This window comes from Ambystoma mexicanum, chromosome 1p (genome assembly GCF_040938575.1).
Source record: "Ambystoma mexicanum isolate Mex_15411 chromosome 1p, UKY_AmexF1_1, whole genome shotgun sequence".
Classification (NCBI taxonomy): domain Eukaryota; kingdom Metazoa; phylum Chordata; class Amphibia; order Caudata; family Ambystomatidae; genus Ambystoma; species Ambystoma mexicanum.
Genome location: NC_090921.1, coordinates 1,266,642,930 through 1,266,655,988, shown reverse-complemented (window position 1 = coordinate 1,266,655,988; position 13,059 = coordinate 1,266,642,930). Strand labels below are relative to the sequence as shown.

The following is a 13,059-nucleotide window of genomic DNA, read 5'->3' as shown; positions in this document are numbered from 1 at the left end:
ACAGCCTCAAAATACATTCCGAGTCTTTAGACCCATGAAGTCCACCGAGGCCCAAGGCTAGACGGGGCCCCAGATACGTTGAACTGTGCTAATGAGCTAGTGATCCCTGTTGGCATGGTAGTCTTCTTACCACAGGAACACTGTCATCTGCGTCTCCTGTAGTGACAGGCAGGTGGGGTCTTCTCTCTTTTGTTGTGTGGGTGAACTGAAAGGTCAAAACGCCTGGGCATGCAGTTGTCATCGCCTTCCAGCTGGACCAACTGCTTGTCACAGGTTTCCCCCCTTCTCACCTGTCTGTGTTGTTTGTTCGAGATCTTCGAAGAAGTCTTCTTTCGCACAGTTCGGGTTTTGTATAACCCTGTGCGTGGGTCCTCGGGTTCCAGCGTGCGGTTCGTCACCCCTCTCCAGGGAGCGTTCAGATGTCCGGGAAGAAGTCCAGGAAATGGCGAGGAGCGCACTCGGAAAGACGAGTGCGAAGGAAATCCAGGAATGCTAGGTGAGGACGAAAAGGGGAGGGTGGAGGAGGAAATTTAGGGGACCAGGAATCAGAGGAAATCGCTGTACGAACTACAGCAGCACACGTCTGACTACTGCAAGCGGTAGCGTTGAGACGCACAGGGCCGTGGGGGCGTGTCTGCTTTATAGAATGCAGAGCGTACAACGTAGAGACTGGCAAACAGCGTTTCGTGTTCAGCGGCCATGTTGGGAGTACTGCTGAGTTCAGTCCCCTATGGGTCAAGGACCACCAAGTCCAGAAGGGACGCGTCCGGTGGTTCATGACAGCATGCCTCCTCCGAAACCCAGTTCCTCCGGGTTTGCCCGGGTGTATAAGGTGGTACCTTTCGGAGCAGTCTGGGGGCATTTATGTTTGAGACTGGTTCCCAGGTGCGTTCACTGGGAGGGAACCCTTTCCACTCAACCAGATACTGTAGCGGACCACGTCTGTACCTGGAGTCACATATTCTGGACACTTTGTATTCTAACTGATCATTGACCACCACAGGGGTAGATCTTGGAGCAGTCCGGGAGGACTTGACGTATGGTTTCAATAGAGAAGTGTGAAAAACTGGTGGGATCCTCTTCCAGGATTCTGGTAGTTTGAGTCGGAAGGCCACTGGGTTAATGATTTCCTTTATGGAAAAAGGGCCATTGTACCGGGGAGCCAACGTATTTGTTCGTAAGTGTCGAGGCAGTAGTTTCCACTAGGAAGGGTCGATCAATGTCAGGTTGAGCCAAGATGGGGGCTGGTGTAAACTCCGACTTTAACTGTTGAAACGCCTCATCTTGGACTGCTGTCCAGTGAATGGGAGTATCCTTCTTCAACAATGTAATGATCGGATGTACTATCTCCAAAAAAGAAGGTATGAATTTCCGGTAGAAGTTGGCAAGCCCCAGGAAGGATTGAATTTGTTTCACAGTAGTTGGAACAGGCCAGGAAAGAATGGAATCTACTTTCGAGTGGTCCATTCCAATTCCCTATGGGCTAAGGACAAATCGGAGATAGTGAACAGTAGACACATGGAAAAGGCATTTCTCGGGTTTTGCCAGTAGTTTATGTTCACGTAGACGCTGTAAGACTGCTTTAACATGTTCTTCATGCTTCAGAATGTCCTTGGAGTATATCAGTATGTCGTCCAGGTAAACTATGACGAAGAGGAAATGCATATCGGAGAACACCCGGTCCATAAAACGTTGGAAGACCGCTGGGGCATTGGCAAGTGCGAAGGGCATAACCAAGTATTCAAAATGACCAAAGGGTGTTCTAAAGGCTGTTTTTCATTCGTCACCTTCCTTTATACGGATCAGATGGTAGGCACCTCTGAGATCTAATTTCGTGAACACTACAGCTCCTCTTACCGCTTCCAGGATATCCAAGATCAAGGGCAATGGGTAGCGGTCCTTGAGGGTGCATTGATTAAGACCACGATAATCAAGGCAAGGCCTAAGCTCCTTGGTATCTTTCTTTGGGACAAAAAACAATGAAGCTCCCGCCAGGGATTTGGATGGTCGTATAGTACCATTTTCCAGGTTGGTATCCAGGTATTCTCAGAGGGCTCTTTTCTCTGGTTCTGATAGAATGAACATCCTTCCAAAAGGAATCACTGCAGAGGGTTCAGTATCAATTGCGCAGTCTTCAGGTCTGTGAGGGGGTAGGGCCTGAACTATGGCAGTCGAGAACACATCAGTGTAATCCTGATAGGCCCTGGCAACCTGGATGATATTCGAGACAGTGAATGGACATTGCTGGTTTGTTTGAGTATGTTCAGAGGATCTTGATGAGGATTCTAGGGCTAGACAGTGGGACATACAATGTTCTGAACCAAGAAACAAGGATCCTGCTCCCCAGTTGATGTAGGGGTTGTGCTTCTGTAACCAGGGCATACCCAGTACCATTGGGTATTGGGCAGATCTTATGATGTCGAATTTGATCCTCTCTTGATGGTGGTTTATAGAAAGCAGGGTCTCTTTGGTTTGAAGGGTTATGGGTCCTGAAGAGAGAGGTCTTCCATCGATAGCCTCTACAGGTTGCATGATGTCTCGTGTTTCTCATGGAATGTTATGGGTAGTGACCCAGTCATGATCTATGAATATCCCCATGGCCCCACAATCCACTAATGCCAGAATGGGATAAGAGTCTTTCTTGGAAGGCGATAGAAAGGCCTGCAGAATCACAAGATTGTTTTGTCCAGGAGAGTTCAAGGATGGAATAGATGTGGAGCAAACATCTCTCTCCCGAAGCTGTGCTCCATCTAGGATCGGGAGCTGCCATTTCCCGAACGCCATGGAGTGGCTATAGGACATTCTCTCACAAGATGTTTATCAGAGGCACAGTACATGCACAGACCAGTGTGAATCTGTCGCATCCTTATGTTGCAGAGTTACGTGTCCGCGGAAGGCTCCTAGTTGCATGGGTTCTGGGTCTGTGGTCGGGGAAGGAGCGGGCTCAGGTCTAGAGGAAGGTTCTGTAGAGGTCTTTTGGTAGGGCATTTTAGTCTTCTTCTTTTCCGCCTTTCTTTCCTGGATACGAAAGTCTATTTGTAAGGAGAGATCCATGAGAGCCTGGAAGGAACCTGGACGAGCTACCCTGGCTAGTTTGTCTTTTATCTCTTCATTCAATCGTCTTCGAAAGAGGGTAAAACAGGCCTCAGAGGACCAGTCTGCTTCCTTGGCAAGTTGCTTAAAGCGTGTTACATAGGTAAGCATATCCTGGGATCCTTGGTGGAAGTCCAATAAGCATTCTTGGGCACTGAAAACCTGTTCTGGGCGGTCAAACATGGTCTTTAGCGCCCGTACGAAACCATCATAGTCATCCAGGAGGGCATCACCCGAATTACTAAGGGAGTTACCCAAGTTAATGCATTCCCGGAAAGATGTGAAATCATAAAGCCCACCTTTGCCCTGGGGGTGGAGAAGTAGTAGGGCTTAAAAGTAAAGTGCACTAAACACGAATCGAGGAAGCCACGAAGGTTCTTTGATGAGCCATCATATTTATCCAGCACTCCGCCCAGCAACACCTTTTCTTTGGACGCGGAATCAAGTGACAGGACTAGTTGTTTCAATGCAGCATTTTCGTCCCTAAGATTTTGAACTTCTGTTGTTAAGTCCTGCATGCCGCGCATGAGGTCTTGAACTGCAGGCTCCAGTTCCGTAACTGTATCAGTTTGTTGGCGTCTCAATCTGTCACAGGTTTCTCCCCTTCTCACCTGTCTGTGTTTTTTGTTCGAGATCTTCGAAGAAGTCTTCTTTCGCACAGTTTGGGTTTTGTATAACCCTGTGCTTGGGTCCTCGGGTTCCAGCGTGTGGTTCGTCAACCGTCTCCAGGGAGCATTCAGATGTCCAGGAATAAGTCCAGGAAATGGCGAGGAGCGCACTCGAAAAGACGAGTGCGAAGGAAATCCAGGAATGCAGGTGAGGACAAAAAGGGGAGGATTAAGGAGGAGGAAATTTAGGGGACCGGGAACCAGGAATCAGAAGAAATCGCTGTACGAACTACGGCAGCACACGTCTGACTACTGCAAGCGGTAGCGTTGAGACACGCAGGGCCGTGGGGGCGTGTCTGCTTTGTTGAACGCAGAGCGTACAACACAGAGACTGGCAAACAGTGTTTCACGTTCAGCGGCCATGTTGGGAGTACTGCTGAGTTCAGTCCTCTATGGGTCAGGGACCACGAAGTCCGGAAGGGACGCGTCCGGTGGTTCATGACACTGCTGGGCATGCAGGACAACTCTACTTCTCCTCCGGAGTTGGAAATTGGGCCTCCAGTCAGCAGCTACCACCCTGTCAATGCTTTGGAAGAGGGTGCACGAGTGCTCACCAGGAGCCGCAACCCTCCACTTTTGCACCAGCCATGCGCTGATGCTGGTGGATTTCCCTGCCAGCACTCACTGGGGACACCGTCCAGACTCTTCCCCCTTTTCTTTGTAGGCTAGTGTACCTGCAATTATGTTTTTAGACTTTCCTTTTTTTTCAACTTTGTTCACGGAGCGCACAGGAATCAACTTCTTTTTTCTTTTTCAGCTCCAACCACGGAGCGCACAGGATTCACCTTTTACCTTTTTTTTCAGCTGCAATCACAGAGCGCACAAAAATCACCTTTCTTTTGTTTTTACTTCTTCCAGCACTGATCACAGAGCGCATTGGCGGCGAACGCGCCGACCACGGAGGCAAATGGGGGCTCCCACCCAGCCAAACCCCAAAGAAACAACAAGGGCCAACTTGGGCCCAGAGTTGGGGGAGCGGTGGGGGGAGGAGAACATCACAAGGTGGCGTCAAAGGGGGAGAGGGTGCGGGACCAAGAGAGTGGCAGGCTACATAAAGCCCTGTCGCTCGAGGTCTCACTCTCTCGGTCCCTTGCCCCTCCTCATTCGAGCGGAAATCGGAGAGTGTGCCCGGTTCGTGTTTGCTGCCTGTTCCTGGTTCGTGTTTGATGCCTGGCCTGCTGTCGTTCCGGACTGGAAAAGTTCCTGTTTGGTCGAGTTCGAGCGAAAGAGGGGCCGGTTTACAGCAAGAAGGGAGCAGCTTGGTCGGAATTGGAGGTGACTATTAAAGGAAGAGCTTTGGGCTGGGTTGCAAAGAGGTTTCGTGTAATAGGCCTTGAAAGGTCACAATTTAAGGCTCCTTCATGGGAAGCTTCTTAGTTTAATCAATGGTCATAAAGTCTCAGAACTTACCGACGGGTAGTTTTCAAATTGGCATTGGAAGGCAGAAACTGTGACGTGGTATTTGACGTAGAGAACTAGGGAGACAATGGGCTTGCAACTTCAGGGCGCACGGTCGTATGAGTGATTTCGGTCATGGGGTGTTAGCGGGACAGGGATGGGCAGTCGCAAACTCCCTGGGGGATAGTGTGCGGGCTCTTTGCAGGGTTGTGTCTGAGGGCTTAAAACATTATGCCACGATATAGGTCCTGCCCGGGACTCATGAGACTCAGGCATTAAGCAGCTAATACATGACTGCCAAATTGAATCAAGAGGAGGAGCAAGGTCAATAGAGGATGTTAGTCTGTAGGTAATTGCCTATGTCAGTATTGTACAGAAGCCGTGTGCGTGTTTGGGGGGCGCAAAGGAAAGTAGCCACGGGGCGAACGTGCTAGTGGGGAAGGGCGAGAGCAATGTCGCCGTATGGAAGCACGGTGGAAATAGTACGGTTTAAGTACGAGGCGCAGGAAATTGAAAGGTTTAGCAGCGCCAATGCAATGCGGTTCTTGCCATGGGACGGAAATTCAGGGTGGTTGGGGTAATAGGTGGGAGGAGGTGGTCAGGTTTAATGTTGGATGTTTCTGAATGCACCACCAATAACCTGGGAGGTGCGTCAATGTTAAGTTCATTTATGAAAGCATCTTGTATACTTAATGCACTATAATGGAAGCATAAGCTATTGTACAGCGTTGGGCTACAGCCCCTAGGATAGGGGCTAACTTGCTATTAAGAGGTTGAGGATTGTGGGAATATGTAGTGCGGTTGGCCATTTACAGGTTGGGGCGGGAAGAGAAGGGGTGCATCAGCGTGTCGGGTTGTTCACTTGATGCTGTTTTGTAGGATCCGTAGCGGCGCAATGTCGATGGACGCAGGCATGGTTGGGGGAAGTAGTTTAGCATGCAGAATATGCACAGGCATGGTCGCAGGAAGGTAGTCTAGTAGGGAGCATTGGTGCGAAGGGGCGGGGGTGTTGCGCAACTGGAAGGGCAATGATAAATAGTCTTTGGTAGTAGGTATGGGGCGCCTGACCATGCAGTAAAAGCATGACCGTGAACTCCGCCACCCCTTAAGTTAGAGACTCACAGACACTCTGTAAAGAAAAGCACTGACAGATCCCGAGGGGACTGCGCAGCCAATAGCTTAGAATCAACGGCGCCCAGGAGTACTAGACTCAGTGGAGGCCCCTGGTAAAGGGGGAGGGGTTAGGGGGTTTGGAAGTGATTCCAAACCCAAATGCAGGGGAGAGGGGGAAGGGGAATGGAAAATTGGGAATAAGGGAAGTCGGGAGGAATGAGAAGAAGGTGTCTCAGTAAGGTTTGGGAAAGAAAGAAGTAGGGGAATGGATAACGAAAGAAAATAGGGAAGGGAAAGTACCTAGGGGAAAGGAAAGAGTGGGGATGGGTAGGGCTCTGGGTGGGATGATGGCCAAACCCGGAATGGGTGGGTGGGGAAGGGGCAGGCTACTTGGGGAATAGAAAAAACAGGATATGGAGGCACGGGGTGGGGAAAAATGGAAGGAAACTAAAGGGGGAGGAAGAGATTCAGGAACCAAGGGTGGGGAGGGAGAAGGGTAGGTTTGGTATTAGATCGGGTGTAAGATCAATGAAGACAGGTAGGATGGGAAATCAAGAACAGGGAATTGAATTAGAAGAGTAATATACCACACAGAACAAGGGAATAGTATATAGGGTAGTAGTGAACACTAAGCGCTAGAATTAGAATGGTGGACGAGTAGAACAAGGGAATAGAAATTAGAATGAAAGAAGGTATGGGAAATTGGGAACGGAAGTGAAGAGTAGAAGTGAAGAGTAGTAGAAGACAATGTTTAATGTGAATAAAGGCACTGAAACAAGTGTCTGGGAAATGTGTACTGTGAATAAAGGCACAGACAAAAGTGTCTGGGAAATGTGTACTGTGTATCAGGGCTCAGAAAAAAGAGCCTGGGGAAAGTGTACTGTGAAACAAACCAAGGTAATGCCGTGGGTAGAGAGGGAAATGTGTATGGAGGGCCAGGCTTAACCGGCAGGGTCCTCAGGACGCTGAAGGTGGGGGAGGTGGGGAGGTCCTTAAGAAGCCACACCCGGCGTAGAATATCCTGTGGTGCGGTGGAGAAACGGATCACCTGTAAGATATCTGCTTGACTATGCAAATAAAGCTTGCTGTGACATTGTGATTTCCACCTTGAAAACTAGTCTTGCCTCTTTATTCAGGGAATCTCCTGGAGGTCTTGTTGTGAGGTAAGGGGGGTATGAATGAGGTAAGCGCGCCGGTGTGTTTAGGGAGGCGCAGCTGTGGGATGTCCCCGCTAAGAGTTTACCCTCTTCTTTTGTTTCTAGCTTTGGTCACGGAGCGCCCAAATTCACCTCTCTCGTGACCCAGGAACACCCAGGGAATATTTTTCAGCTCTGGTTACAGAGCGTACCGAGTGCACTGCCCTCCGTGGAACAAAGGAAAGCGGCGTGAAGGAACGCCGAGCGAGACGCGATGCCAGCAGCTGCAGGGCACTGCACGCTACCAGGCGATCGCCTCAGCAGTGCAGGACACGTAACCCCTCATCACCATCGTTGTGGCTGGACCTGTGATCACACAAGCCTGCCAGATGATTGCCATACGCACACTGTGTTGCCACAAACAGTGCCATGATCACACAGCATTACATCAATAAATTAGTCTGACACGGATGATTCATACATGGTGCGTGCCGCTGTACTACCGCACGTTCTGGTGTGAGGTTACTTTTATTAGGAGCACGTCATGACGTGATCATGACTCCCCGCTTAAAGGGGACATCACCACAAGATCCAAATGGGAAGAAGCACAGGGACACACAGAGTTTCTGGCCTTCGGCATGCTCCATTAGTGGATGTTATGTGTATGCCCGTGCCTCGGGTTGTACCGCACTCACACTTGCACGCAGTCATGCACGCAAGAAGACACGGGACAGGATGTGCTCCGTTCCGCGTCCCGCCGGCAACTGCCCGCACGGGCGTGATTTATTCAACTGCGCATGCGCGTAGCCAGAACGAGGCTCGCGCATGCGCCAATCGTGACTGGCACGTCACAGTGGACAAGCACAGACCGATGTGCTTTTGGCACAGTCGCTGCGTGGCCGCCCCATGCAGCATTAGGCACGCTGCCAAGGAGCAGCGCAGTGGCAGTAATGAAAGAAAGCCTGCGTTTAGTCTGTGCTTGAACTAAGGCTACCCCTCCCACCGACAAAAAGGCGCTGCAGCCTGGACCTCAAGTAAAAAAATGCACATAAAACGAGAGAATATAGTGAACTGCACTAAACACTTAACATAAAATTAAAATTGCTCTCTTTATCCGTTAAGTTAGTCACATGTTAGGCTTTTAGAGTCAATGCAACACATGCCTAATTCACAACGTACAATATTGTTGCATCATAATAGGAATAATGAGTAAGTGTGGACATGTATTCATCTCTTTTGCCTACGTTATTGCTTCTCTGGGTGTTTTTATCTCCTAAATAGGGGTGGACTGGGAACTAAAAGGGGCCCTGGAAATAATTACTGGGGACCAAAAGAGGCCCTGGAAATAATGTTCAAAGTGGCCCCATATGACACATTTTCAACAAGCCCAATGCTCTTCCTATGAGAGAATTTGGAAATACCACACAAAAGAGGCCCATGGTGCAGAGGCCCACCGGGAAATCTCCAGAGTTCCCCATAGGCCAGTCCACCCCTGCTCCTAAATAATATGTAGAATCATGTCAGATGCAGGGAACGTATGGGCTGGGCTCCCCCAAATCTTATGACCCAAAATGACCAACCTTCATAAACCTTCCCTTAGTGACAGCTCAGATGGTATGCATTCTTTACACTGCAGACCGATTTGTCTATTTTGTTATAACACCACACATGAGCCATAACCCCCTTCTTGTTAAAAAAAAAAAAAAGTGAAAGCATTCCATATTGTATGCATTCTGCTCAGAAAATTAAGGTGATATGCCCGGGAGCTCAAACCGGCTCCTAGATATCTGGCATCATCCAGTGAGCAGGAGCTATGACTAGGTAACAAGGAACTAGTATGTGGTGTGCCAAAAATCTAACTTCCATACGAGATACAAACTAAAGCTTTGTGTCCATATTATGTCACCGATTGTTCTTTAAATGGCTTTTAGATGTGTCATAACACTCCTTTATACAAATTCCCCAACATACACAGTTAATACCACATACGCATATTTTTCTACACCAGTTGATATCGGCGCTAAATATCACTCAACTATTGTCGCTAGACCACGTGGATTCGACAACTGTGAGCATAGTTTCAAGTGGCCCATTACTGCCTACCTTTCAACGTTTTTATATTTTGGCCGGTTTTCCAGTGCTCGGACCCCGCCCCACTCACACTCGCAACTTTTCTGTTTCTGCTTCCCCTCCCCCTACCACGTTGTTTTCTGGAGACACCCTGGCACTCACCTGCCCTATGATGCGTTCTATCTCCTGAGCAGTCAGCGAGTCTCCTCTCCTGAGCTGTGGCTCTGCTGTGGGTTCCGCTGGTTCTGCTCCCCGGCCCCCGGGGGCCCAGGCCTGGCAAAAGAAGAAGAGGAGAAGACCTTTGCAGCACCAGCCCATTGCAAGGTGTCAGAGGGGGGCTGATAAAAAAGGAAGCACGGTGCCTCACTGGTTCCCCTGAAAGGCTCCCCTTCCCTCAGACTCCGTCAGCCAGTTCCTCGCACAGCGCGCTATTGCAACCGCCAGAGGCAGGCAGTAGTATCACTCGCCAGTCTCTCCCTTTATCTCCACTTACACGCGGGACATCTCAGACATAACTTTTTGTTGGTTCTCTCACTCAGTTGCGCGCACTGTGTCAACTCTCTCTCTCTTGTCCCGTGCGCTCCTCTCTGGCTACCCTCCCCCTAGTCTGCGGTTTCTTTGTTCCTGCTCTGGTAACGGGCAGGGTGGGGGATGTTCTCTCTGAAGCACAGGAAATATGATTTTTTTTCTTGGACTCTGCTGTCCCAGAGCCAGGGAAAACGCAGAGTATGGGCCAAAGAACACGGGATCCAGCGGAGGAGGGGCGCCCTGCCAAAGTAGAGAATCCCTTTAAAGTTGTTTTAAAAATACACGGGTCCTTCACAGATCTATAGCAGGCAAACTGTTAAATTTACAGCAATCCCTGGGCCAATTGTGCACCGCCATCCAGCACACATGACATGCACCCTATAAACTCAACCCAGTCATGTGGCCTCTCCTGTCCTTGCTCAATTTACAGTCAAACATATTCGGATTATTGCACAATGGTGAATTCGAGCTGACCCTGGTCCCCGAGTCTATTAAAGTGTTGGGATCGTGTGGCGAAAAGAGCATCATTTAAAGCATGGGCTTGTTCTCAATTCCACTCGGATGTGCGTGGTGTGGTGTAATGGGCGAAGCACTTGGTTCTGAGCGGGTAGCCAAAATCTTTGGCAAGACCAGAGGCTCGTATTAAGCTTCTATAAACTTGTATTCTTTAGTTCTCACAGAACAACATCAAACTGAAAATATATGTTACTTGTCGATGAACTTACCCATCCAATACCTCTCATAAAAAGCAGAGCAGTTTCAAAGAAAATACCACGTGGCTGTTCTGTTCTTCCCTGCCGGTGCGCCGGTTGGAGGAAAAACAGAAGGGGGGCCTGCATGGAGCCCTGGCTGAGGAGCTGCAATAATATACACGACACGTGTTGTATCTATGGTGCCCGGAACTGCCCGCACGTGCGGTGGGGCAGGTCCTTTATTACCTGCGCCTTACGTCACCGCGCTCGCGGGACATAAGGCGTACACAACAGTCCTCCCTTTTCCCAACAAAATACAATAACACATAACCTTGGTAGCTATATCAACAAATTAGCTTAACTCCTCAGTGCACTCTAGTCCAGCACAGTTTTCTTGGCCACCCCCAATGTCACTTTACCACTCATAGGAGGTAATTACGAGTTTGGAGGCAGCCATGGTGGCTGCCTCCAAAGTCATGTCCGGGTCTAGGTTCTCTGAATGGGGACTTACTGGGTCATTCCAACCTTGGAGGACCCGGTAAATCCCCATTCAAAATACCCTTCCCCATTCCCATTCGAGCCCCCATAGGGCTCAATGAGAATGGGGAGGGAGCTAAAAACGGGCCCGCAAAAAGCGGGCCCGTTATTAGCTCCCCGGTCCCTTAGCGGCTCCCGCTAAGGGTGACTGGTATTACCAGCCGGCCTTAGTGGGACCCGCTAAGGGACCTCGGAATGCGGCGGGAAGGGGTTAACGGCACCGGCATCCTTACCGGTGCCGTTAACCCCTTACCGCCGCACTCGTAATGAGGCCCATAGTCTCTTAGCTTCTCCGGGGCCCTCAGTGCGTTCCTTAACGCATAATGCCCTGGCCTTGGGCTTGAGCCTGTCCCCGGGCTGGTTCCCCGCTTGGGCTCACCTTCATCATTTGGAGATGCCTCCTCCAGTCCATCAGGTGGTCCGTCTGACTCGTACCTCAGGGTCGCCTCTCCCTCAGGTTGATGGCTTGCCCCTTCCGGTGGCGACTCCGCTTCCTCCGAGGTGTGCTGGTCCCCATCAGTCCACATTTGTCAGGGCACCCTCTTGAACCAAAAGGCGTTCCGGGTGATCAGGTGGTGCCCTCGTGCTGCTGTCACCATTGTCCCTTCCTTTTGGGTCACGGTCCAGGGTAGATGGTCATACTGTGTTTCGAGCTTGGTCTTTGTGTGTTATTGCACCACTAGCAACTGGTCTCCGACTTGGTGTTCCAACTTCCGTGCATGCCCCCTGATGCTCATGTGTTTATTTGCCGCCACTCTCCTTCGTTGAGTGCATTCACCATCATAGGCGTCTATGCCCCTGCTTGGGTGATGGGGAATTGACGAGTTTATCAATGTCCCGTACATGATGTCTGCTGGTGGTAGCCCTGTGGAGCTTTGGGGCGTCACCCGATAGTTTCGTAGGAATCAGTACAGATCCACTCTCCAGGGGCTGGAATGTGCCTTGGATAAGCGTATCACCTTGATGATGGTTCGCATGAACATTTCCACATCGCCGTTCGCTTGTGGCCACCTCGGCATGATGTGGTGGCATTGAATGTGCAGATCATCCAGGTACTTCTTGAGCTCTGTACCGTGGAATGGCAGTCCATTGTCATTTTTGATGCGTCGTGGCAGTCCATGGCCCTCATTCTGAGTTTGGAGGTAAGTACCGTCCCTTACCGGCCTGGCGCAAATATCGTGTCCGAGCTGGCAGAAGCCCGCTAAAAGCGGGCTATTACGACTTCGCGGGCATGAACTTTGCGCCATGCCGGTAACGTACCTGGCGCCATGCCGCAAAAGGGCCCCCAAAAGCCCTTACTGGCATGAAGCGCACCGTAGATAACACTACCGCCATAGTCCAAAGCGGCATTAGCAGTGACCGTAATTAGCGGTCGCCGCTATTTACAGTCACCGTTAAATAGCGGAACCGGAAATAGCGTCATCGCACATGTACGGGAAGGAGCACGGCGGCCATCTTTAAAAACACAATCCATAGCCATCCTCACCACACAGGACCCCTGGGACACTGGTGATCGTCTGGAAAGTTAATCGAGCCATCCAGGAATGCCAAAAGCACCCAAGAAGGGATCTGCCTGCCTCCGAAAGGAGCGCTTCAGCCCAGATGAACTCCAGATGCTCGTAGACACCCTACACGAGCATGCTGGGACTGTGTTCAGCAGCGACATGAGGAGGGAGGCCTGTTGCGAAAAAAGGAAATCTGGGCACTAGTATTCCAGAGGTCAGCGCAGTGGGCAACACCCCCCGCACGGTCAAGGATTGCCGCAAAAGGTGGGATGACCTGCGGTTGAGGGTGCTGAACATTCTTTCTGCAAACCGTGCCCAG

At 50.4% G+C, this 13,059-nt stretch overlaps 1 protein-coding gene across 1 annotated transcript in view; it reads right to left on the bottom strand.

Annotated features, from left to right (window-relative positions):
• CLEC11A (C-type lectin domain containing 11A) overlaps positions 1-10,348 on the bottom strand; it is a 233,693-nt gene extending 223,345 nt beyond the window's left edge. Inside the window, exon 1 of the mRNA XM_069605124.1 lies at positions 9,641-10,348. Within this exon, the coding sequence (XP_069461225.1) occupies positions 9,641-9,796 (156 nt within the window). The 5' untranslated portion in view covers positions 9,797-10,348. The remainder of the gene's footprint in view (positions 1-9,640) is intronic.
• Between the last annotated feature and the right edge of the window lie 2,711 nt (positions 10,349-13,059).